This window comes from Hippocampus bargibanti, linkage group LG08, assembly GCF_051943395.1.
Source record: "Hippocampus bargibanti isolate YZ-2025 linkage group LG08, ASM5194339v1, whole genome shotgun sequence".
In the NCBI taxonomy this organism is placed as follows: Eukaryota; Metazoa; Chordata; class Actinopteri; order Syngnathiformes; family Syngnathidae; genus Hippocampus; species Hippocampus bargibanti.
Window position 1 is genome coordinate 13600459 of NC_142741.1, and position 26454 is coordinate 13626912.

At 46.1% G+C, this 26454-nt stretch overlaps 3 protein-coding genes across 4 annotated transcripts in view; 1 reads left to right on the plus strand and 2 right to left on the minus strand.

Moving 5' to 3' along the window:
* LOC148894590 (uncharacterized) lies at window positions 1-2621 on the minus strand. The gene is made up of 4 exons (XM_089003312.1): window positions 1425-2621; window positions 1188-1360; window positions 873-1086; window positions 1-519 (listed from the first exon to the last, which is right to left on the minus strand). The coding sequence occupies exons 1-4, from the start codon at window positions 1550-1552 to the stop codon at window positions 366-368; spliced, it is 669 nt and encodes a 222-aa protein (XP_088859438.1). The 5' UTR covers window positions 1553-2621; the 3' UTR covers window positions 1-365.
* The window catches only part of pomt1 (protein-O-mannosyltransferase 1), a 67062-nt gene that overhangs the window by 15240 nt on the left and 25368 nt on the right, over window positions 1-26454 (plus strand). The window lies entirely within an intron of this gene.
* The window catches only part of LOC148894591 (uncharacterized), a 24892-nt gene continuing 1059 nt past the window's right edge, over window positions 2622-26454 (minus strand). Inside the window, exons 2-19 of one of the 2 annotated variants that reach the window (XM_089003311.1) lie at window positions 26240-26371; window positions 26029-26151; window positions 23642-23795; window positions 23445-23569; window positions 23266-23359; window positions 22862-22903; window positions 22719-22789; window positions 22418-22613; window positions 22222-22347; window positions 21976-22161; window positions 21758-21883; window positions 19686-19753; window positions 19509-19572; window positions 19190-19430; window positions 5079-5183; window positions 4780-4966; window positions 4567-4702; window positions 2622-3317 (exon numbers count right to left, since the gene is read on the minus strand). In XM_089003311.1, coding sequence (XP_088859437.1) covers window positions 2911-3317; window positions 4567-4702; window positions 4780-4966; window positions 5079-5183; window positions 19190-19430; window positions 19509-19572; window positions 19686-19753; window positions 21758-21883; window positions 21976-22161; window positions 22222-22347; window positions 22418-22613; window positions 22719-22789; window positions 22862-22903; window positions 23266-23359; window positions 23445-23569; window positions 23642-23795; window positions 26029-26151; window positions 26240-26371 — 2583 coding nt within the window. In that variant the 3' untranslated portion in view covers window positions 2622-2910. Of the gene's footprint in view, window positions 3318-4566; window positions 4703-4779; window positions 4967-5078; window positions 5184-19189; window positions 19431-19508; window positions 19573-19685; window positions 19754-21757; window positions 21884-21975; window positions 22162-22221; window positions 22348-22417; window positions 22614-22718; window positions 22904-23265; window positions 23360-23444; window positions 23570-23641; window positions 23796-26028; window positions 26152-26239; window positions 26372-26454 lie in introns of both variants that reach the window. The other variant, XM_089003310.1, reaches the window with a different exon arrangement.

Consider the following 26454-nt stretch of genomic DNA (forward strand, 5'->3'; position numbering starts at 1 on the left):
AATATATACTTTCATTCCTTTCATCACTTTGCTGCTGTGAAATGTAAATTTCTCCACTGTGAGACTAATAAAGGCATATCCAATCCAATCCAATCCAATCCATATTCTCCGAATCTGAAGCCATTGTATTTATTCTGAAGCAATGCAAGACGTCTTGGCATGACGTCACAAACTGGGGGCAGGACTTTCTGAAAATGCTCAATTCGACGCTAAATTTTTTGCAGAGTTTGGAAACTTTAAGTCATTTTTATTGGTGTTTTGCATTTGAATAAAAATATCATACTGCGTGTTTTGGGTATTTTAGATGCTATAAAACGTTTTTTCTGATGTCAGTTAAAAAACAAAAAAGTGACGTCTGTTGTCCTTTAAGTTATTGTGGAATTCGGGTCCTGCAGCCGTAACAAAGTGAAATAGGAATAGACCCACGGCCTGGAGATCCCTTGGGTTCTTCCCATTCCTTCAGCCTCCAACAACAGACCCCTTTTGAAGGCCATCTGCTGCTGCAGCAGTGTCAATTCCCTGCAGGGAGTATCAAACATAAGCAAGACATGATATTGGCAGTACAAGAAAACTACAGTACAGTACCAGTGACGTGCAGTCAGTGGAGGCAGGTGAGGCAGTGCCTCACCTGTCATCATGGAAAGCTGTCATGGAAATATCAAATTAAAAAATAAATTAAACAATTAGATGTATTTAGTGATTTGTACTTTAAAGTTCTTGTCCATTTAACTTCACCGTTTTAGGATTTTTTTCAAAATCGCTGAATTTACCGTTCAAATTCTAAGTAGAGACGAGTGGTGACGTCATTGATGACGTCAGTGCCTCACCAGCCATGAACCTCACCGCACGTCACTGTACAGTACAGTACTTACGTGGAGAGTAGGTCCGCCTGCACGCTGGACTCTTCAGCCCTCAAAGCTTGTTCTTCTTCATTCATTCGGTGCGCATCCTCTTTGGTCCTCCTCCCCTCCTCCAGCTCCTGCAGAGTGAAGTACTCATCTCTCTCATTCTCATCCATATCCTGCATGATCTTGCACCACTTCTCCTGCTTCTTCTGTTCCTCCAAATGTAGATGTTCCACTTCCACTACAACAAAGTTGTAATACATAATATTATTATAATAATTATAATAATAAGAAGAATATTATCATTATATTAGTAGTAGTAGTAGTAGTATTATATTTCACCATTTCTCTTCCTCATCTCTTCCTCTCTCATTTTCTGCAGTCGTTCCATCTGTCGCTGCCTCTCCTTTTGGTGCCTCCTTGCTCTCTCCCGTTCCGCTCGCTCTCGTCTGGCTCGCTCTTGATCCTCCTGCTCACGCTTCCTCCTCACCTCTTCCTCTGCGAGCTTCTTCAGTCTATGGGTAGAAAAACAACGTGGAAATAGAAGGCTCTGTAACACAAAACAGAAAAGTTTCTTACCTGAGATGCTCAGTTCTCCTTCTCCGTTCTTCCTCCAGCTCATTCCTTATGTTATCCGTTGTCCGATTTCTCTCCTGCTGCTGCTGCAACCTTTCATCCTCCTCTTGCTCCCTCTTCTTCCTCTCCATCTCCTGCCTTCGTATGTCAGGTTGTTCAGTCTGTCGAGGGGTCTCCTCATTGCTTTGAATGCTCTAAAATCCATGCATTGTGTCATAATATTTCAAAAGGTGCCACTCTATCTATCTTTATGTATTTATTTAATTATTTAATTATTTAATTATTTATTTAGAATCTTTGTTATTCTTTGGGAGGCAATTTGAAAGGAGCAGAATGCATTTTTTTCCCAATATTTTTGTTGGTCAGTATTAGCTGTAATTTTTTCTGCTTCGTGATCTCATTGTTATTAAGAAATATTCAATTTGTGGCCATATTTTGTCCGTTTCCCCTTAGTATGTTTTTTTTGTTAGAATTCCGAATTTGACAATAATTCTTCAGTTCTCCTTTGGTGAGCGTCAACTCCTCACCGATTTCCGGTATTCAATTAAAAATATATATTTTGTTGGCATCTGCTAGGTCCACTTCATGATCTGCGGTTTTCATCACACTTTTCCTTTCTCACCCATTGCATTCTCGAGTTACTTGTGGAGGTACAGTATACTTTGTGTAGTTTAAAGGCTTATTTAGTAGAAAATTTTGTTTTATGGGGACCTGGAAATTGATTATTCTAATTTGTAATGGTTTCCTATGGGAACTTAATATGACACACTTTTCGCCTTACACACACTTTCCGGGAACCAATTAAGTTCAAAAGCTGACGTATCACTGTAATTATAACTGAGTCAAAGTAAAGGCCTGGGGGCCCTATCTGGCCCGCAACATAATTTTATGTGGCCCGCGAAAGGAAATCAAGCATGTCAAGTTCCATGATGCTTGCTAAAGTTTGAACCAAAATTTCATCTTTTCATTTGTAATCATTATTTTGGACTACTGATTTTAAAACCAGCTATTCAGCATGATTCCGAATTGATCTTGGTTTGACTCCCTGGTGCTTTCTACTATCTTTCTGACTGCTTTACTTCTTTGTTACAGCTTCAGCTGTTGTTAAAGCGCTATATAAATCAATATGTATTGTACTGTATTGTATCAATTTGTTGTTTGCTGTGTATGTGATATACAGTATGTGGAGGTAACCCAACATTTGCCCTCCAAAGCAAACTGTAACTACAGTATGGCTCGTGACTAAAATGAGTTTGACACCCCTGCTGAACTGAACTCTCACAAGATATGCTAATATGTGCACATGTTCAACTTTTGAGATGCAGGGCTTTGCATGTTTCACTGTGCTGATACATGCTGGTCCCAATTTTTTGCACATGAATATCTATGCTGAAGTGTTCGAAACATTGTGTGAACAATTTTTATGATAACCAGAAATGACTTTTACACATCAATTTCAAAACAGTATCCACGGTCTCATATTGTGCTTTTAACCAACCTCAGTCATCACCAGTTTTAACATCAGTTGCTCCTCAGTTACCATGATAGTTGAGCACGATGACAATGAATGAGCATGAGAGGATGTGAGGATTGTTATGTCTGCCGACGGACCCTCGGAGGAAGACCTCCGGGAGCTCCTCGCTTTGAGGTCCAAGGACGCAGAAGGAGACATTTGGCAACTAAATGAATGGTCTCTGCTCTCAGTGCCGTGTTCATCATCAGTGAATAGGCACTGATAGGCATCTTCCCTGTCCGTGACAGCGTTTGTTTTTTCAAAAAATAATTTGGGGAATTCTGGCGAAAAGCCTTCGCCGGTTTCCTGTTCCGAAGTCATTTCTTCTTTCTCCAAACAATCATCTTGTTGTTTATGTGATTGAACATTTAGATCATCTGCAACTTTGAAGGAAAACATTAATACAATGTTTCAACATTCAAGGTGTCTTCAGTCTAACTACATATTCAATGTAATCAGAGACAATGGTGTTGTTCTACACCTTTTAATTAATCTTAAACACATTAGGCTAGAGTTCAATCATGGCATTCAGCAGAATTTAGTCATCCAACTGGAATAATTTCGGAAAGTTTCCCGTTTAAGAGCTCTATCCGTAGGTCTACAGGGAAAATGTTTGGATCTGTTCACGTACAACTTTGGCCCTTTGTCCTGTCTGTTTTCCAGCTCGACCAGGAGCAACACACCTGATTTAAATAATCAGTATTGTTGTAGTGCCGCTTCAGACCTGGTTGATGAGCTGATCATCTGAATTGGGTGTGTTGCAGCTGACAGAGCTGGAAAACAAGCAGGTCAGTAGCCCTCCAGACAGACACTCTTGGTACCTGGTCCAGTCGTTTGTTTTTTGTTTTTTTATTATATACTGTATAGTTATTTTTGTATTCCATTTTCGCTTTTATTTTTAAATGTATTCAATTTTTTGAGCAGGTTTGTTAGTATTTTTCTTGAAATGCTTCCTTTTTAGATTTTAATAATTTGTATGAGTTTTTAATGCATGGATTATGTATCAAGTGTAACATAAAAAGGTATTGTGTAAACTCATTCACAGCTATTGCCAAATTTATTCAGGAATTGAAAATATGACGTGGAGCGCCATTCCCACATTTTTTCGGGTTTTGTTTTTTCTTGAGGGGGGGGGGGCGATCTGACGCTGTTGAAACCTCTGGGAATGTTTTCCCCTTCCACGAGGGGGCAGCATTTTCCTTTTGTACAGCCGGCCCCATTTCAAGCTCAGATGACTCCAGACCAATATAACTTGGGAATTCACTCTTTTTTTCTGATGAAAGAGGAGAGACTGAGGTTTCTTACACTGCATTGAATGTTTATGGAGTCATGAAACTCAATATTCTGTGGGTCTTGGAATTTGAGTGAAAATGAAAAAAAAACCCTGGCACTGGAGTGGACACATTTTTGCACATGTCTGTTAGTGAATACATTTATAATTTGTTTTATAAACTCAAGATATATTTTCAGTTAGTTTTCATTTATCTCACAAAAATTGTCACTTTTATTCAATCTGGTAAATGAAAAGGGTTTTTCAATTTTTGGTTTTAGTTATTTTGTTAGTTTTCATTCACAAAAATACCCCTCACTACGCTTGTGTTGTATGCGGTGATGTGGTGGTAATTGTGTTACCCTCTTTGTGGTTTCGTTTCATTTGCCGTGCTCTCCGGATCAACTTTTCCTTCTTTCCTTGCTCTTCTTTTGCCGCTTCTTTAATCTTCACATTACTGTTCTGTCTTTCTTTGGTGCTTTTCTTCTCTTTCTGAACCTGTATCATGTGAAATGCAGAAAATATAATAATAATCTTAATAAAAAAAACTGATAACAAACCACAACATTCCTCACCTCAGATTTGAATGAAGAATGTTTTGAGGTGTCGGTTGCATTTTTCTTGTTCCGCTTGTCGTCGATGTGGCGTTTAGTCAGACGAGCATTATTCTCTACTGTTTTCTTCTTACTCACATTTCGAGCATTGTTCTTTCTGGATTGGATCTGTTCTTCTTGTAACTTGACAGCCTTCACACTCTTCCCACTGCATGACCACACGTCATTAATTGTGAATGTACAGATTTGACACGGTTCACCATAATGCATATCATTATGATCATATTAATGGGTCAGTATCGTCAGTGCTTTCCTCTCACCGTGCAGCTTCCTGTGCTTTGTTGTTTTCTGCGTCCTTCAGTCCCACCGTGGCTTTTTCTACTGGTATTTTTCCAGTAGAAATAGCCTGCTGGATAAAGGTGGTTCTGCCAAAAGAAAGTCACAAATACATTTTTTTTCTCAATAAATCACATTAAGGTACAGTGGAACCACCAACATTTAATACTTCAACAGTGGTACTGTACAGATAAACCAATGGACAAAGCATTGGCATGCACAGTGAAAAAAAATAATGAAAAACTGTGGGTAATTGATGCCTACCAAAGGCAATGAAATGGTAACCCCAGCCTGCATCTCTTAGGTAATGTTCTAGGAGTCCAAGATGGCGCCCGAGTAGGCAGCCGTCAGCAAGTGCTCTCATAAGACTTGCTTTTTTGTTGTTTTTGTCTTGTTTTCGTGTTGTGTTGTTGTGCATCATGTGGAACGGATACGGATTGTTTTTCAGCATTTTTGGCCACAACATTCTTCAAGGAGGAGACTGTGCTGAGCGCTTGCGGCTTTTCGGCAGCATAAATATGCCAGTACTGTTTTTGAATGGGAGGAATGTCGTGCCATTTGACTATCATTGCTGGACAGCTCTGGAGCCATTGTGCTTTTTTTGCGGTTGTAATGGGCAGCATCTTCACAGCCTCGCTTTGTTCAGCAGAAAGGTCGGTGCTGTTGGACAGTCTGCGGCTGGATGGATGCATGGCTTGAGGAGCCCGCCATAAGAAGTAGCGTCAGCGCAGAGCGCCGATACGTATGTGGGACTATCGCAGCTTGGAATTGAAGCGGATTCACGTGGGACAGGAGATGTGAGACAATCTTTTCATCAATGGATGCTACAGCTGCATGTTTGCTTTCAACATTTAGCTTGTAGTCGACATGCACATTCAACCATGATGTCCCTGATCCACTGGTGAAGAGACGCTTTGATCCTCTCCTTGTCACATCGTCGTCGCTGTCCTCAGCGCGCCCCTCCCCTCCTGTCACCTCCTCCGCTGCTCCTGGAGACGGCCCCTCCCTTCCTCACTCACCCGGGCTCCCGCACCTGTGTCCAATCCCCTTGATTGTGCCTTCTGGCTATAAAAGCCACGCTCACTATACCGTCTCTGTCGGAGTATTCCTGGGAGTTCCCCCCGCTACTACCGCGTCATCAGGTCGGTCCAGTTAGTAGCTACCTTTGCCATTTCTCACTGTTTGTTCGAGCCAGCTGGCCCAAGCCATCGCGGAAGTCCGCCAAATTACCACCACACTGGCTCAACGCTTTAAGTCGGTTGAGACACGCCTCGCCGGCCTCACAGCCCAGTCCTCCCCGCCCGTGGGTAGGCGTGCTCTGCAGCTACCTCACCCCTCACGCTACGCAGGCGAACCCGGGAGCTGCGCTCAGTTTTTAATGCAGTGCACGCTCGTGTTTGAGGAACAACCATACGCCTACGTTAGCGATGAGGCTAAGGTAGCCTTCATCACCAGCCTGCTCACGGGCGAAGCCGAGACCTGGGTGCTGGCCGTCCGGGAGTCCCGACCGGAGCTGTGCGCTTCGTACCCGAACTTCGTGGCCGAGATACGCCAGGTCTTCCATCATCCGGTGACGGAGGTCGAGGCTGAGGGGAGACTCCTCGACTGCGTCCAAGGGTGCCGTTCAGCCGCAGAATACTCCGTCGCCTTCCGCATCCAGGCCGCTGGACGAGTTGGCCACCACCAAGGACACTGGCACCACCTTCGACGACATGGTCGACATGGTCGACATCGTCATCGGCCTGGATCACCGTCTTTGGGAGCGGCAGAGGGAGCAGAGCGGCCGGCGGCCCAACGAGCCCGGAAGCCGGCCCAAGTCGACGATGCCCGGCAGCGAGCGTGTGCGCCGCCTAGAGGGATCCCCCGAACCCATGCAGATGGGGGGGGGGGAACGACCGCACCAACCCCGGGGCTCGTCGCACCCAAGGCCCGCAACCTAAGACCTCCGGATCCCTGTAAATCCTCGTCGAAACGGCGACCACGGCGACCTCTGGAGGCCCCCGTTACGCGATTGGAGCTGGATGGCGAAGTAATTGGCCCATCCAGCTCCCAAACCGTGCGGGCGCTCGTGGACTCGGGGGCCAATGGGTGTTTCATCGATCCCCAGTTAGCTGACTATTTGGGCTGTGAACTTATCGATCTCCTTCCCCCCAAGGAGATCCTTGATCTGGACGGCAGACTTTTAGCCAAGGTCACCCACATCATGGCCCCGCTAAAACTCAGGGTAGCGGGGAACCACGGCGAACACCACCAATTTTTAGTTATGCCCTCCCGGAACGTGCCGTTAGTACTGGGCCTGCCTTGGCTCAGTACCCATGACCCGTCCATCTCCTGGGAGGGCCCCACCATCCAGGGCTGGAGCCCCTACTGCTATGCCAACTGCCTGCGGTCGGCGATGGCAGGGCGAGATCCCTGCCACTGTGGCCCGCCTGAGGCCATCTGCCTCAAGGGCGTGCCGCAGTGCTATCACGACTTGCGGGAGGTGTTCAGCAAGGACTGCGCGCAATCCCTGCCGCCCCACCGACCGTATGACTGTGCGATTGAACTGCAGCTAGGGGCTCCGTTACCGGACTCCAGACTCTTCCACATCTCCCAACCGGAACGAGAAGCCCTGAGCACCTACATAGACTCCTCCCTCGCGGCGGGACTTATTCGACCGTTGTGTTCTCCGCTTGCCGCAGGGTTCTTCTTTATCGATAAGAAAGATGGATCCCTGCGCCCGTGTGTCGACGACCGGGGTCTGAACGACATCACCATCCGTAACAAGTACCCTCTCTCCCTCATGGACTCAGCCTTCGCGCCCCTCCAATCAGCTACTATTTTCTCTAAATTGGACCTCCGAAGTGCTTACCATCTGGTCCGCATCCGAGAGGGGGACGAGTGGAAAACAGCATTCAAAACGCTGATGCCGTTCGGACTCACCAACGCGCCCGCCGTATTTCAAAATTTTATAAATGATGTGCTCAGGGTCTTCCTCAACGTTTTTGTTTATCTGGATGACATTTTGATCTTTTCTAAATCTGCAGAAGAGCACCGGCAGCACGTCCGATGGGTCCTGGCGCGGCTCCTGCAAAACCGGCTCTACGTGAAGGCAGAGAAGTGCAAGTTCCATGTCCGCTCTCTGTCTTTTCTGAGGTTCGTCGTGGAGCAGGGGCAGCTCAGGTCCGACCCCATCCCCAAGGGCTGCCCGGTGGATCGCCTGTTCGTCCCCCCCCCCTACGCACCGAGGTGCTACTCTGGGGACACACCTCCAAGGTAGCCTGTCACCCGGGGGTCAACAGGACGATCCAACTCGTCGCCCAACGGTTCTGGTGGCCGGAGTACAGGAGGGATGTCACAGAGTTCGTGAAGGCCTGCCCGGCCTGTGCCCGTGGGAAGGCCTCCCACCAACCCCCGGCAGGACTCCTGCGGCCACTACCGGTACCCGCCCGACCCTGGTCCCACATCTCCGTCGACTTCGTTACAGGCCTCCCCCCCTCCTGTGGCAAGACGGTCGTCCTCACCATGGTGGACCGCTTCTTGAAGTCGGCCCACTTCGTACCGTTAACCAGGTTGCCGTCTGCCATCGAGACGGCTCAACTCCCGGTTAACCACGTCGTCCGTCTCCACGGGATTCCGACGGACATCGTGTCGGACCGGGGAACACAGTTCGTGTCCAAGGTATGGAAACGTTTCTGTCGGTCCCTAGGGGCGTCGGCGAGCCTGTCGTCTGGATACCATCCCCAGATCAACGGACAGACGGAGAGGAAGAATCAGGACCTAGAGGCGGCCCTCCGGTGCGTGTGCCTCCACAGTCCCGCGTCGTGGGCCCTCCACTTACCCTGGGTGGAGTACGCCTGTCACGAAGTCGACGGAGATGTGGGACCAGGGTCTGGAGGGTACCAGTAGTGGCTGGAGGAGTCCTGCCGGGGACTGGTGGGAGGCTTTGTCACGGGCGCAGGCCGGGCAGGCCTTCACGAAGAGGGTGATGTCCCTCCTGAACCCCGGCCACCAGAACCGTTGAGCGATGAGTTGGATCGTCCTGTTGACCCCCGGGTGACAGGCTATTTTGGAGGTGTGCCCCCCAGATGAGCACCTCGGTGCGTAGAGGTGGGGGGGACGAACAGGCGATCCGCCGGGCAGCCCCTGGGGATAGGTCCCGTCCCCTGGGCTTGCTGAACTTTCTTCTCAACCTCCCACCGCAGGGCGCCCAGGATGCGTTGGGCCGGCAGGATGTTGGCGGTGACCTCCTCTCTTTCTGCCGGCTCATGAATGCGGGATAGGGCATCGGGCTTGGTGTTCTGCGACCCTGGGCAGTAGGTGAGAGAAAAGTTGAAACGGGTGAGGAAGAGTGACCATCGGGCCTGTCGTGAGTTTAGTCTCTTGGCAGGCCGGACGGCCGCTTCTGGCTAGCTTCTGGTCAGTGGGAGAGCGCTGGGACAGGACGGCCCCTACTCCGGACTCGGATGCGTCAACCTCGACCGTGAACGTGAGGTCCGGGTCGGGATGACGCCGGACAGGGGGATTAGTGAAGGCTAGTCGGAGGCGATTAAACGCCCCCTCAGCGTCGGGCGTCCACCTAAAGGGAACCTTAGTGGACGTGAGGTTAGTGAGGGGGAGTGCCTTCTGACTGTAACCGCGAATGAAGCGGCGGTAGAAGTTGGCAAACCCCAGAAACCGCTGGAGCTGCTTACGCGTCTTCGGGGTAGGCCATTCTACCACCACTTTGGTTTTGGCGGGGTCGGCCCTCAGCTGCCCCTGCTCCACCCTAGAAAAGACAGAGAGCGGACATGGAGCTCGCACTTCTCTGCCTTCACGTAGAGCCGGTTTTGCAGGAGCGGACGTGTTGCCGGTGCTCCTCCGTGGATCGAGAAAAAATGAGAATATCATCTAAGTATACAAACACAAAAACATTGAGGAAGTCCCTGAGCACATCATTGATTAGATTTTGGAAGACGGCGGGCGCGTTCGTGAGTCCGAACGGCATCACCAGGTATTCAAAATGCCCTAATGGCGTCTTGAACGCTGTTTTCCATTCATCCCCCTCACGGACCAGGTGGTATGCGCTACGGAGGTCCAATTTAGAATTTTTGTAGCTGATTGAAGGGGCGCAAAGGCTGAGTCCATGAGGGGGAGAGGGTATTTGTTACGTATGGTGATGTCGTTCAGACCCTGGTAATCGACACACAGGCGCAGGCATCCGTCCTTCTTATCAATAAAGAAGAACCCTGCACTCAGCGGAGAACGTGACGGGCGAATGAGTCCCGCCGCCAGGGAGGAGTCTATATAGGTGCTCAGGGCTTCTCGTTCCGGTTGGGAGATATGAAACAGTTTGGAGTGGCTGCAGTTCGATGGCACGGTCATACAGTCGGTGGGGCGGCAGGGATTGGGTGTTGTCCTTGCTGAACACCTCCCGCAGGTTGTGGTAGCACTGCGGCACGCCCTTGAGGCAGATGGCCTCGGGCGGGCCCCTGCCATTGCCGACCACAGGCAGTTGGCGTAGCAGTAGGGGCTCCAGCCCTGAATGGTGGGGCCCTCCCAGGAAATGGACGGGTCATGGGTATTGAGCCAAGGGAGACCCAATACCAACGGCGCGTTCCGGGAGGGCATAACTAAAAATTGTTGGTGCTCCACGTGATTGCCCGCTACCCAGAGTTTAAGCGGGGCCGTGAGGTGGGTGACTCGGACTAAAAGGCGGCCGTCAAGATTGACGATTTCCTCAGGGGGAAGGAGATCGATCAGTAGACAGCCCAACGAGTCAGCCAGCTGGGGATCGATGATAGACCCGTCGGCCCCCGAGTCCACCAGCGCCCGCACGATTTGGGAGCTGGAAGGGCCAATTAATTCGCTGTCCAGCTCCAACCGCGTAACGGGGGTCATGGACTTGGCCTCCAGAGGTCGCCGTTTCGACGGAGACTTCCCGGGGCCGGAGGTCTTAGGCTGGGGGCCTTGGGTGCGACGAGCCCCGACGTTGATGCGGTCGATCCCTCCCCCTATCAGCATGGGTTCGGGGGATCCCTCCAGGCGCCGCACACGCTCGCTGCCGGGTGTGGTCCTCCTGGGCCGGCTTCGGGGCTCGTTGGGCCGCCGGCCGCTCTGCTTCCTCTCCCGCTCCCGAAGACGGTGATCCAGGCCGATGACTATGTCGACCAGGTCGTCGAAGGTGGTGCCAGCATCGTGGGTAGCCAACTCGTCCTTGAGATCGGCATTCAAACCGCGGCGAAACACCCGCCTCAACGCTCGGTCGCTGTAGCCGCTGCCAGCGGCCTAGATGCGGAAGGCGACGGAGTATTCCGCGGCCGAACGGGCCCCTTGGACGCAGTCGAGGAGTCTCCCCTCAGCTTAGACCTCCGTCACCGGATGATGGAAAACCCGGCGTATCTCGGCGACGAAGTCCGGGTACGAGGCGCACAGCTCCGGTCGGGACTCCCGGACGGCCAGCACCCAGGTCTCGGCTTCTCCCGTGAGCAAACTGGTAATGAAGGCTACCTTAGCCTCATCGTTAACGTAAGCGTATGGTTGTTGCTCAAACACGAGCGTGCACTGCATTAAAAACTGAGCGCAGCACCCGGTTTCGCCTGCGTAGCGTGAGGCAAGAGGTAGTTGTAGAGCGCTGCTACTCACGGGCGGAGAGGACTGGACTGTGAGGGAGGCGAGGCGTGTCTCGACCGTCTCGAAGCGTTGAGCCAGCGTGGTGGTAATTTGGCGGACTTCCGCGATGGCTCGGGCCAGCTGGCTCGAACGCTCCGCCTGCATTATAAGGGCGGCGAGGAATCTGTCTTCGCCGGCGGGATCCATGGGTGGTCGGAGTATTATGTCACGACACTCGAGGCTAGAAGGCAGGACTCGAGTGACGAAGGAAGGTGGGATAGTTGGATTCGAAGTACACGGTGAGACAGATATTCAGGAGCAAAAGTCTTTATTGAGACATGCATGCAACATAACAAACTGGGGAAGGTGAGTGACGGCAACTAACAATGGCAGACCTGACCTGGCAAGGTAGTCGCGAGGGTAGCTTCCGGAATACTCCGACGGAGACGGTAATGTGCGATCGGCATTTATAGTCAGAAGGCACAATTAGTGAATGACAATCAGCTGTGGGAGCCCAGGTGAGAGATGACGGGAGGGGCCGTCTCCAGGGAGCAGCGGAGGAGGTGACGGGAGGGGCGGGGCGCGCCCAGGACGGCGACGAGATGTGACATGATCGGCTGCCCTCTATATCAATCAAGTAGCGGTATTGATGATAGGCTGATGTGGTTCGTTCTGTGTATTCAGAAACATTTGAATGGAAGCCCCATCAGCAAGGCGTTTTGGTTGTTGTGTGAATGCCCGGGAGTCGCATTGAAGCAGCCAAAGATCCACACGCGGCTCACGAGTCTCGTGTTGGCCACCCGTGGTATAGTGTCTCAATTTTTCTTGTGATGATACTAGTGCAGCATGTTCTACCAGAGACAAATTCCTTCTGTGTTCTCCATACTTGGCAATAAAGATGATTCTGATTCTGATTCTAATACAAATGCATTTAAACACAATTGAGAACAAATGCAGTGGAGAACACAAACTTCGTGTTATGTTTGAAAAAGGCAGAATAATAACTGATTATAGGTGTACTTACAAAATCAACATCATGCAGAGAATGTGAAAACTTAACGTTGACATACTGAAGTTGAATTTATAAATGTCAAAAAGCAAATACAGAGGGATTTAACTGTATTTGGAGTGAACCCAAAGTTTTCAGAAAAATAGGCCTCAAAAGTAACCCCAAAAGAAATGCTTTGCTTTTTTATTGACCATTTTTGTTTGTATTGCTCCTGTGCCAGCACAGTTGGGATGAGTTGTTCACGAATGAACCGGCTCTAAGAAGTGAACAACTGCAGCCGGCTAATAGGGAGCCGGTTATGGCAGCCAACCTTTTTGGGCCCTTCGGTTAAAGTCGCACGAGATTGGTCAAATACCATGGGAGAAGAAAGCGATTGAGTTGGACTTGATTTATTTTTATTTCAAGAGAGCATCGCGCTATTCTCAGGTATGGCAACTCAATGCACCGGCAAATAACTACAGTCCTATTTAAATACCCGGTGACATAACGAGGTGATTGGCAGTAGGTGGCACAAGCGGGGAGGCGCGACCCCACCCTTTGCTGCCAAGCTGAATGTGACTATAATAATACTAATCCTAATACGATTACTATTACTATTACTATTACTATTACTAATACCGCTAATAATCATAATAATAATAATTGGATTGGATATACCTTTATTTGTCTCGCACTGGGGAAATATATAATAATAATAATAATAATAATAATAATAATAATAATAATAATAATAATCGAGGTATGGAAGCGTCTAGGAGAGGTGGCAGTGGTGTTCCTGACTGGGTTGTTCAACAAGATCTTAGATGGTGAGCAAATGCCTGAAGAATGGAGACGAAGTGTACTGGTGCCCATTTTTAAGAACAAGGGAGAGTGGAGAGTTGTAGTAACTAGAAAGGAATAAAGTTGATGAGCCAATCAATGAAACTATGGGAATGAGTAGTTAAAGCTAGACTAAGAGCAGAAGTGAACATTTGTGAGCAGCAGTATGGCTTCATGACAAAAAAAAGAGTACGACAGATGCAGTGCTTGCTTTAAGAATGCTGATAGAGAAGTACAGAGAAGGTCAGAAGGAATTACATTGTATCTTTGTAGATCTGGAGAAAGCGTATGACAGGGTGCCCGGAGAAGAGCTGTGATATTGTATAAGGAAGTCTGGAGTGACAGAAATGTATGTCAGAGTGGTGGAAGACATGTATCGTGACTGTAAGACAGTTATGAGGTGTGCTGTCAGTGTGATGGAGGAATTCAAGGTGGAGTCTAAATATTATATTCATTTGACCTTCTAAGTTGAATTACTTAAATGAATGAACGTCTTCACGATATTCTAATTTTATGAGTTTTACCTTTACATACCTCGGGAAATTAAATGAATTAAAGGACAACCGACGTCACTTTTTTGTTTTTTAACTGACACCAGAAAAACGTTTTATAGCATCTAAAATACCCAAAACATGCAGTATGATATTTTAGTCAAATGCAAAACACCAATAAAAATGACTTAAAGTGTCCAAAATCTGCAAAAAATTGAGCTGCGAATTGGGCATTTTCAGAAAGTCCCGCTTCCAGTTCGTGACGTCACGCCAAGACGTCTTGCATTGCTAGTGAATCAAAACAATGGCTTCAGATTCAGAGAATATGCTTTCTTGTTCCACATCCAGTGATGAATATGATTCAAATAGTTCTGAAGAGGAAAGCATACATGTTTGCAATTGATTAAATAATTTATTTGTGCCATTTTGAGGCAACATTGGGGGAAAATCTCTCACCCAAAAAAGAGGCACAAAATGGCGACCTCCTGTGGCCACCTCCGTTTCCACAGGCTGATAAATTCCTTATATGGCGCTTGGACGCCCTCTTCTGGCCTTTTGGTGGCTTTTGGGTGTAACACGAGGTCCCCAGACCAAACAAGTACAGCAAAATACATTGACGTGATGGAAGGACCGCTACAATGCGTCTTTTTTACGGTAAAGGTGACGTCACGTGAGGACTCGTCACCAACTCAAAAACAAGACTTCCTGAATATTCAGCGCGAGTCTTAAAATGTAAAATATAGCTATATGCGGTGAAATCTTTGTAAAATACGCTCCGTAAAAGTCATTTGAAGCCATTTTACAAATTATGGACAGAACTTGTCCAGAAACGTCGGTTGTCCTTTAAATTACAATGATTATGCTAAACCACCAGCAAACGCAAGCAAACAAACAAGAACAAGCCAAGACATGACAGTGATTTAATGGCCAAACCGAAAAAAACGAAAACAAAATGAAAGTAAAAAAGCAAAATACAGGAGCTGCTGGAAAGGCAGCCACGCGCCGTCTTGAAGTCAAAAGAACAAAACAAAAAAAAACTAAATAACACATAACATGACAACACAAAGACACAGAGAGTCATTCATTCTTAAGCACTTTCTGTACCCTCTTTGTTACACGAAGCAGTTCCATATGAATGAGGAGAGGTTCAAAGCGTCTCTTCACCAGTGGACCAAGGATATCATGGTGGAATGTGCACGTTGACTACAAGCTAAATGTTGAAATAGTTGGGGGAGAAACTAGAGAGGTGGAGGTATGCCCAGGAAAGGAGAGCAATGAAGATCAGTCGCAGCAAGTCGGAATATATATGTGTGAATGAGAGATACCAAGGTATGCTACAGGGAGAAGAGATAAAAAAGGTGGAGGATTTTACGTACTTGGGGTCAACTGTCCAGAACATTGGAGAGTGAAGATGTCATGATCTGGTTGGCGACCAACGGGTGGAGCTGTCGGCCCCGCCTGCACCTGCACAGGTGCTGGTCGTCCCGATCAGTGGCGGACTGCCACCTTCGGATTGGCGACCAACGGGTAGCGACGTCAGCCCTGCCTGCAGCCTCGCAGGTGCTGGTCGTTTTAATCAGTGAGACTTAAAAGGACTCCCGGCACGACCATCCGGTGTCGGTTCATTGTTTGTTGCATGCTTTGTCTGCAATCGCATGCATTGTATGCTGTGCATGTGTTTGTTTAACCTTGGCGGAGTTTTACACTTGGTTTTCTTTTGATACTTTTTCTGTTCAGATGATTTTGATGTTTTACATTTTGTTCCTGCTGACCTTTATTTTAATATAATTTGTCAAACAACCTCCTGCTCCCTCCTGCCTGCTTTTTGGGATCCGCACCCGCCATCACCACCTTGCAAAACGTGACAGAATGACCCGTCCCGTGACAGAATGAACCGACCAACCATTGGATCCCGCTGGTACAACGGACCGGTCTCATTTCCGCCTGGCAGTGCAACGTCCACGTTAGCCCACGCCTCGTCGAGTTTGAATTGCGTCGCTCGACGAGCCGTAACGTCCACATCAATGTCCGGCCGAGACCTCCTTCCAAGTGGCCGTCCAGAGTGACACTGGGTGTCTGGCAGTGCACGCCCACGTCCAGCCACGATGTCGTCGTGCATGACCAATTGAGTCGCATCCACGACGAGCCGTGCAGCGTCCGCGTCAACGTCAGTCCGAGACCCCACTCACCGCTGGATCCCGGAGCGGCTCAGGACTGGTCTCGTTTCCCCGTGCCGGGCAGTTCACGCCCACGTCGGCGTCCGGCCGAGACCTGGTCCCATACGGCCGTCTGGGGTGCCACTCTGCACCTGGCAGTTCGACGTCCGCGTTGAGCAATGCGTCATCACGTGAATGTGCGAGAGGGATCGCACACACGCCCACGACGATCCGTGCCGCGTCTTCGTCCACCCCAGGCCGAGTCCCGTTCCCATCAGGCCGCCGCCCGTCGTATGCTGGAGAGGCAGCGGTTGCCGTCTCCACCATTGTTCACTGGCGAGTGGACCTTTTGGGACACTGTTGGGACTTCTGAAAGCAGCTCCTTGAAGGGGGGGTACTGTCATGATCTGGTTGGCGACCAACGGGTGGCGCTTTCGGCCCCGCCTGCACCTGCACAGGTGCTGGTCGTCCCGATCAGTGGCGGACTGCCACCTTCGGATTGGCGACCAACGGGTAGCGACGTCAGCCCTGCCTGCAGCCTCGCAGGTGCTGATCGTTTTAATCAGTGACACTTAAAAGGACTCCCGGCACGACCATCCGGTGTCGATTCATTGTTTGTTGCATGCTTTGTCTGCAATTGCATGCATTGTACGCTGCGCATGTGTTTGTTTAACCTTGGTTTTCTTTTGATACTTTTTTCTGTTCAGATCATTTTCATGTTTTACATTTTGTTCCTGCTGACCTTTATTTTAATACAATTTGTCAAACAACCTCCTGCTCCCTCCTGCCTGCTTTTTGGGATCCACACCCGCCATCACCACCTTGCAAAACGTGACAGAATGACCCGACCCGTGACAGAAGAACAGAGGTGAAGAGTGTCCAGCTATTATTATTATTATTATTATTATTATTATTATTATTATTATTATTATTATTATTATTATTATTAGGCTTTGGAAACAAAGTCAGAGAGGCCAGACTGAGATGGTTTGGACATGTCCAGAGAAGAGAGAGTGATTATATCGGGAGAAGGATGCTAAGCCTTGAACTATGGCTAAGCTTGGCTATGGTTAAGCTATGATGGACAGCCCCTCCCACCCTCTCCTGCCCACCCTGACAGCACTGGGTAGCTCCTTTAGCCAGAGACTATTACACCCGCGCTGCAAGAAGGAGAGGTACCGCCGCTCGTTCCTACCGACTGCTGTCAGGCTTCACAATTCTCAATGATCACATGTGAAAAAAAAAAAAGAAAAAAAACTGGACACTTGTAAATATGGGTTGTTGCAATATATAAAAATGCATTTCTTGATTCTGCACTATGTACACTTTTTTGCACATTTTGCACAACGGTTTTGCACATTTACATTTGCACAGTATACAGTTGACATTTTTATTTTGTTATGCTTAGAATATCTTGTTTTCTATCCTTTCACCCCACCCCAACTCCATCCCTTTTCAATTGCTGCTGTGGACTGCAAATTTCCCCATTGTGGGACGAATAAAGGTATTCTGATTCTGATTCTGAACTGCCAGGCAGAACACCGAAACGAAGACCTCCTAAGAGGAGGTTTATGGATGTTGTCAAAGAGGACATGAAGGGAGCTGGTGTGAGAGAAGAGGATGCACAAAACCGGGTTAGATGGAGGACACTGATTCACTGATTCACTTATGGAAAAAGCCGAAAGGAAAAGAAACAATAAAAGATGCAATGAAAATCAGGATGGGCAAGCATTTTAGTATATGCTACTAAAAGAGTGCTCTTTAGACCAACTATCTACAACTGACACCTTCTTGTTTTTTTGTTTTATTTTTTGTTGTTCTTTTTTCCTGCTTTCAAATTTTTGAATGAATAGGCAGCAAGTCGGAATATATATGTGTGAATGAGAGGCACCTAAGTATAAGAGTGATGACACAGAGAAAAGTGATAAAGAAGGTGGAGGATTTTAAGTTCAGTACTTGGGGTCAACTGTCCAGAGCATTGGAGAGTGTGGAAAAGAGGTAGAACGGCTGTAGAAAAATGTCAGTTGTGATGTGTGATAGAAAGGTTTCAGCTCGGATGAAAGGAAAAGTGTATGAAACAGTGGTGAGACCAGTCATGATGTTTGGACTGGAGACAGTGCCTCTGAAGAAAAGACACGAAGCAGAGCTGGAGGTAGCAGAGATGAAGATGTTGATGTTTTCTTTGGGAGTGACCAGGTTGGATAAGATCATGAATGAGTATAATAGATGGACGACTCATATAAGAGGCTTTGGAGAGAGAGGCCAGACTGAGATGGTTTGGAAATGTCGAGAGGAGAGAGTGACTATATCGGGAGAACGATGCTGAGCCTTGAACTGCCAGGCAGCAGACTGAGAGAAATACCAAAGAGGAGGTTTATGGATGTTGTCAAAGAGGACATTAAGGTAGCTGGTGATGAGAAGAGGATGCAAAAACCAGGTTAGATGGAGGACACTGATTCGCTGTGGCGACCCCTGAAGGGAAAAGCCACCAGAGCCGCTCTTTTTGGTGAGCCAAGCCCAAAGAACCGGCTTTCTAAAAAGAACCACAATTCCCATCACAACAGCACAAACCAAAAATCCACCAAAATACAGGAAAACATCAAGAATGCATCCTTTTTTAAATCAATTTATCCTCATGAGGGTCACGGGCATGATAGAGCCTAGCTCAGCTGTCTTTGGGAAGTAGGCGGGGTACACCCTGAACTGGTCGCCAGTCAATCGCAGGGTAGAGGCGAATAACCAGTCGCACTCACAGTCACACCAAGGGACAATTTAGACTATTCCATTTACCTGCCATTCATGTGTTTGTTATGTGAGAAGAAACCAGAATACCTGGAGAAAACTTACAAAAGGACAGGGAGCCACAATTGAACCCTACGCCTCTGCAATATGAAGTGACGATGCGAATTAGTCCACCATTACATACAACTGTTAGATCATAGACAAAAAAAGTCACTTTCAATTACATATTTCCCATGTGTCAACTCTTGGGCCAGTTCCACTTTGGAGGCTCTATTTCACAATTGAATTCTATAAAATAAAACTCTTACCCGAGTCCAGATTCCAGTGTGCAAATCATGTCGTTATCAAACTGGTGAATCAGTCCTGATGTGGCTTTGGGAAGATGTTCAAACTGCTTTTCATCCTTCTCCTCAGTGGTACCTCCTGCAAGTTCTTCCAACTGTTGCCTCAGTGAAGATTTCACAACGTTGTTATGATCATCTTGTTTGTCTTCCCACTGGGTTTCCTGGTTCGGATCTGCTCTATTTGTAATTTCATTTCGTGTAACAACTGAAACAAAAAGGAGTGACTTTATTGGTTTGGAAAAGCAATATATATACATGCATGATGTATATATGAATAGATTACCTAAATGAACATGGCTGTTGCCTGGTCTTATATTGGACTCTGCAGATTTGTGTATGTCTAAAGACTAGTGGAACAAAAATTAATACAGAATATTTTTTTTTTGCCACAACTGATAAATGAAGCTAAATGAGCTAAGTTAAAATATCATAAAATTGTAAATTAATAAGAATATCTCACAGTTTGAATAGGTGCCCAAGATTGAACATCCCCGGATGATGGATTTAAGTTCAGCTCCCCATCTTCTTCTACAAAGAGGGAAAAAAACGAAATTGATGTTCAACAGTCTCATTGCCTATTCATTTATTGTTTTGAAAGCAGGAAAAAAGCACAACAAAAACTAAAAAAAAAAAAAAAAAAAAGAATGTGTCAGTTGTATATAGTTGGTCTAAAGAGCACTATTTTAGTAGCATTTACTAAAATGCGTGCCCATCCTGATTTTCTTTGCACCTTTTATTGTTTCTTTTCCTTTCGGCTTTTCCCATAAGGGGTCGCCACAGTGAATCAGTGTCCTCCATCTAACCCGGTTTTGAGTATCCTCTTCTCTCACACCAGCTCCCTTCATGTCCTCTTTGACAACATCCATAAACTTCCTCTTAGGTCGTCCTTTCGGTGTCCTGCCTGGCAGTGCAAGGCTGAGCATCCTTCTCCCGATATAGTCACTCTCTCTCCTCAGGACATGTCCAAACCATCTCAGTCTGGCCTCTCTGACTTTGTCTCCAAAGCCTCTTAAATAATAATAATAATAATAATAATAATAATAATAATAATAATAATAATAATAATAATAATAATACCTGGGCACGCTTCTTCACCTCTTTTCTACACTCTCCAATGTTCTGGATAGTTGACTCCTAGTATGTAAAATCCTCCACCTTTTTTTATCTCTTCTCCCTGTAGCATACCTGGGCATCTCTCATTCACACATATATATTCCGACTTGCGACTGATCTTCTTTTCTCTCCTTTCCGGGGTAAACATCCACCTCTCTAGTTTCTCCCCCACCCGTTCTCTGCTCTCGTGACAGATCACAATGTCATCTGCAAAAATAATCATCCAAGGAGATTCACTCAAGAGAGTGTCACTCTGACGAAGGCGGAAGTATACAATGAAACATGTCAGGTATTTGAACACCTATAATACACTGTCTGTAAGTAAAGAATCTGCTTTAAATTAGATATCAAGTAGACAGGATGAACTTAGTACAACAAGGAGATTCTTGTCGAACATTGTCTGTCAGCCTGTCCATCACCATAACGAATAAGAAGAAGCTCAGAGCTAAACCATCGTAAAGTCCCATCTCCATCTTGAATTCCTCCATTACACCGACAACACACCTTTTTGGCCGAAATGTCTTTTGGCAAAGGTAAACAACACCATTCTGGCAGGGCTGAGAATGTATCGCTTGATTTAAGGAAATACTACACTTTGACAATGCTAGACACATGCTGTGCGCCAGAATGGAACAGCAAGGGAGAAAAAAAGGGACAATCAGAAAACACAAAGGGTAGTTGATAGCGAACTTGCTGAGCATTGGTGTCCCGATAGTTTTTTTTAAATAACAATACGAAAATAAAGAATAAAATGAAGCGTAAGGCATAAAATCCAAAGACGACACATATTTATTTAACATATCAGACTGTAAGTGTCCATATTGCAGCACCATGACACACTGTAACATCTCGCCATCTGCAGAAAAAAAATGAAAAGCTATGAGGGGCATACATTATCTTAGAGGATCTCAATAGGCGAGAAAAAGACAACAAGTTTGACCCTTATCCTACCTATCACTCATGAATGTACTCAAATGTCCGTCATCAGATATAATAGGCACATATCTATAGTGTTTAATATAGTTTTGCTTTTTTTATTGTTGCTGTGCTGATGACCATTTTGTGTTTGGGAGCCTTTTACTGAACGAGTTGCTTGTTCTGTAGCCACAAAGGGACATAAGTGTTCTTGTGCCGGTCCCAAGCCCGGATAAATACAGAGGGTTGTGTCAGGAAGGGCATCCGACGTAAAAGCTGGGCCAAAACAAACATGCGTATCATACCTCTGAAGATGGAGGTTACTGATTCACTGTAGCGACCCCTTGAAGGGAAAAGCCGAAAGGAAAAGAAGATCTAGTGTTTAATAAATGATTAACTTTGCCTGAAGTGTCACTGGTACGTTAGCCCACACACCCAACACAGTGCCAAGAGAGGGACTGTCGTGTTGGATGACCCGGAAAATAACTTTCCATGACTACTCACCTTCTTGTTCTGTGTCCTTCGCATCAGCAACAAGTTGGTTCTGGTAGTTGTCATACAGTGACAGTCTTAAAATTTCCCCATCAGGGCCAATAATCATGCACCCAACAGCTTGGCCATTCTGCAAATCTGTCAATCGGCCACAAGATGAACAATTCTACTTACTTTCTGTAATGTTATTATCTGTAATGCAATTATATGTTCTGCATTGGCATCTGAACCTCTCAGCTCCATTGGGAGAACCCCCCTGACAACATATTTTCTCTTGGTGCCTCTGGAGTCACAGGAATTGTGGAGATAATCGATAATTGATAATCGATTCTGTAAAAATGCTGATGAGCTCTGCCTCCCCGGAACTTTGCATCCTGCAATGGATCCCAAGACTCCCACTGGAGGAGATGAAGTCCCTTGGAGTAGAGGAAAGCATATATATATATATACATGTATATGCAAACATTTTGACGCACCATCTACCAGCCCAAGCAGGGTGTCTGATGGTTTCTTTGACTGTTGCACATGCTGCAACATCTCCTGACAGATTTGTTTTCCAGTTGTGTCCCATCCTGGTGCTTTCTTTTTGTAATTTTTCTGATCTATGTATGGAAGAAAAATACAAATTTTCACATGTCAAGTGAAAACACCACCATAGCAATGTTTGATCACCATGTTTTTTGTCAGTGAGTAACAAAGGAAGAAACAAGGGCCGGTGACGGTCGTCCTTTTGACATTGTAGCTCTGCTTGGACGTCCTGATGAGTCCGTGTCCCACCGGCAATCCTCATTGTGACCTGGTGGTCTTCTATAGGAGGCAGATGTTGAATGTGGTGGACGTCTTCAATGTTCAGACCCTCTCGCCCCACCTGAGACATCAATGTCAAAGACAAGTTGTGGAAGTTTGAAAATCATACGAGTATGTGCTCTGATATAGAGCAAAAATTGAGTCCTTGATATTAACTTGGACTTACAGAAAGTGGGTGGATAAAGTAAGATTCAGGAGTGACTGGAGTTTCAGCTCTTAGAGGAGGAAGCACCAAAGCTTTGGGGGTAAACATCACAGCATTATACAGTTGACACTTGAGCTTTGACTGAATTTCTTTGCAGACAATACCTGAGCTTGTATTTAATTTCTGATCTTCATGTGACTGATTCTCTGCAGGAACATGTCAACAAGTCTGTGTAATTAATTTTTCAGACATTTCCTGTAACCCTTTGCCTTGTTTTGGGAATACATCATGTGCATACAACACCACACACAATCCAACCATCTACCTGCGCATACACACTCCCTCTCTCTCGCTCTCTCTCGCTCTCTCTCTCTCTCTCTCTCTCTCTCTCTCTCTCTCTCTCTCTCTCTCTCTCTCTCTCTCTCTCTCTCTCTCTCACACAGACAGACACACACACGCACGCGTACGCACATGCACTCAATCACACATGCGCGCACACATACACACAAATATCTCGTGTTGTTCATCCACATCACTGAGGTTTGAGAGTTGACCATAATCATAGAACCTCGGATGACTGCTGCGGCATCTTGAGGACTTAGGTCAAGTGTCAAATCAGTCGTCTTGTTTTGCGGTGACAGATCAGCATGTGACACATCGACCTGGAAAACCATTTCATTGAGTGGAAACCATGGATGTATGAATTTAAATTATGACCATGAGGAACAAATAACAGTAAGCAAATACTTCAAAATTATCTTGCTTCCCCTGAAGTTGTGGTTCTTCAAGGCTTATGTGGTCTGTACAAGTCTGCAGATCAAGTACCACATCCAATCTGACTCTCTGGTCACTTCCTTGTATTTCATTTTCATCTGCATGTAAGATCAGTTTGATGGTTCCACCAGATAAGGATGTTTTAAGTAGATCTTTACTTTATGTTTTACCTTCAAGGGGATACTCTGGAAAGGAGTTGGTTTCTGGAAGGTCACTGAGTTGCTTTGGATTGTGGTGTTCTCGTGTGGTATAATGTTGGGAAACACTTGTACGATGGATGCTTGGAAGTGGAGGTATGGTGGGAGTGGCAAACAGCCAGGTCAACTAGGTCAGAAACATGCACAATCAAAATGTATGCATCTATCCATTTTCAATAGCGTTTATCCCGTGCCAGGTTTAAGGGGCATTAGAACCTATCCCCAGGCAATTCTCTAGTCTAAAGCATTGAGATTTACAGCAGGCCCCAAACTTTAAAGTTCTTGTTTCTCAAACAGTCTATCCATCGTTTTGTTTTAATTTCCCAGTTTCTTTGGTGAGGGTTGAAGAGAAGATCCTCCTGCACTGTATGCCGATAATTACATTCATCTTGGTTAATAGTTACAGAAGTGGAAGACCTCGGATATTTTAAATAATTTATAATAATAATAATAATAATAATAATAATAATAATAATAATAATAATAATAATATAATAATAATAATAATACATTACATTTTAAGCACCTTTCAAAGCTCTCAAGGACACTTTAGAGTCACAGACAAGCATAGGTCCTATAATAAATAAAATACAATCACAAATAAAATGCAATAAATAAAATACAATTATAAATAGAAACAAGAGAGAGAGAGAGCAACAAGGAAAATGCAATTTTAAATAGGTGGGTTTTAAGATGGGACTTGAATGTGGGAAGAGAATCTATGTTACGAATGTTGGGAGGAAGTGAGTTCCAGAGTTTGGGGGCAGAGCAGCTGAAGGCTCTGTCACCCATCGTGCTGAGACAGGCGGGGAGGGGATCCTCTTCCTCCCTCCACATTGGTGGAGGGAGGAAGAGGATCTGAGGGAACGAGAGGGAATAGAAATTTGAACAGGGTCAGATAGGTATGGGGGGCAAGGTTATGGACAGCTTTAAATGTATAAAGAAGAATTTTAAAGTTGATTCTATATTTGACCGGGAGCCAGCGGAGCTCTTGGAGGACAGTGGTGATGTGGTGAAAGGATGCGGTTCTGGTGATGATACTGGCTGAAGAATTCTGGACGAGGTGAAGTTTGTGGAGAAGTTTCTGAGGGACACCAAAGAGAAGTGAATTGCAATAGTCAATCGGGGAGGTGACTAGTCTATGAACGAGGATAGCAGTGGTCTGTGGAGTGAGAGACGGGCGAATGCGATTGATATTGCGCAGGTGGAAGTACACAGATCGGGTTAAGTTATTTATATGGGAGTGGAAAAATAGTGTGCTGTCAAGGATGACACCTAGGCTTTTGACCTGATGGGAGGGAGAAACGGTCGAATTGTCAATAGTGAGAGAGAAACTGTTAGCTTTGCTTAAGGTGGATTTGGTACCAACGAGGAGAATGTCAGTTTTTTCACTGTTAAGTTTGAGGAAGTTATGGGTAAACCAGCATTTAATTTCAGAGAGGCAGAGTGAAGGGGGAGAAGGTGGAAGCGGGGCGTCGGGTTTGTTAGTCGGATAGAGCTGGGTGTCATCCGCAAAGCAAAGCAAAGCAAAGCAAAGCAAAGCAAAGCAATTGTTTACCAAATTTGCGGACAATATTTCCAACGGGAAGAAGGTAAGTGATAAATAGGAGCGGTCTCAGAACAGAGCCTTGGGGCACACCAGAAGAAACAGGAGAAGACTGTGAAGTGAAGGAGTTAATTTGGATGAACTGAGAGTGGCCAAAGAGATAAGAGTGGAACCAGCGTAGGGGCGTGTCGGTGATCCCTATAGAGGAAAGTCTGTCAAGGAAGATGGGATGAGAAATGGTGTCAAAAGCTGCAGTAAGGTCAAGAAGGACGAGGATGGAGAGTAACCGGCGTCAGGTGCCAAAAGAAGATCATTCATGATTTTTAAGAGAGCTGATTCTGTACTGTAGAGGGGGTGGAAACGAGATTGGAATGGTTCATAGAGATCATTCTGAGAGAGGTGAGGGTGTAGCTGAGAGTACACAACTTTTTCTAGGATTTTGGAAATAAAAGGAAGGTGAGAAATGTTCCTGAGTCGTCCGTATTCGTCTTAAATCTGGGTATTTACTATCTGTTTTTCCATTGACGAGTTAATGCAATGATTTAATATCTCCAGGGTTTAATTACATGTCAATACATTATAATGTCCAATGTACCATATTACAAATAAATGGAAGGATCATAGCCACTGACAACAAGAAAAGTAGTCAACTCATAACACACTTAAAATACATCTCTCCCCAAGAAGTTCTGTATCTCATGTTAAAAAAAAGATGGTGACGCCTGCCTAATACTTTGCAGGTGTCCATAATGATTTGAGAAATAAGTGCATATTAATTGAAGACAGAGGATATGGTAACTTTCTGCCGGCTTACCTTATTATTTTGTTGATTGAAGGGCAGAGCGTCTGGCCGGTAATCGTCTTGCTGCAGGTACTGCCGTGTGACCCGCCTTCTCCTGTCTGACACCTGTGACCCAGTTCTTAGCGTAACTAAGTCCTGTAGAAACAGGAAATCAAAGTTTTGGTTTAGTTCTCGTAAAGTTAGAGGACTTTTGTGGAAGGATGCTGAATGGGCTCATGCATACTCGTGAGTACAGAAGTAGAGGCCCCCGGCGAGTACTGTATGTCTTTGGGATGGTTGACTCTTCGTTTCTGAGCAGACTTCCACTGTTGGTCAGATGCAGGAGGGCATCATGGGATTTCCAGATGTAGTAATCCTATAGGTTGATATCTTTTAATGATGTTTTTTTTTACATCCTGATTAAAACCCATTATCTCATAGTCATTCAAATGCCAGAAG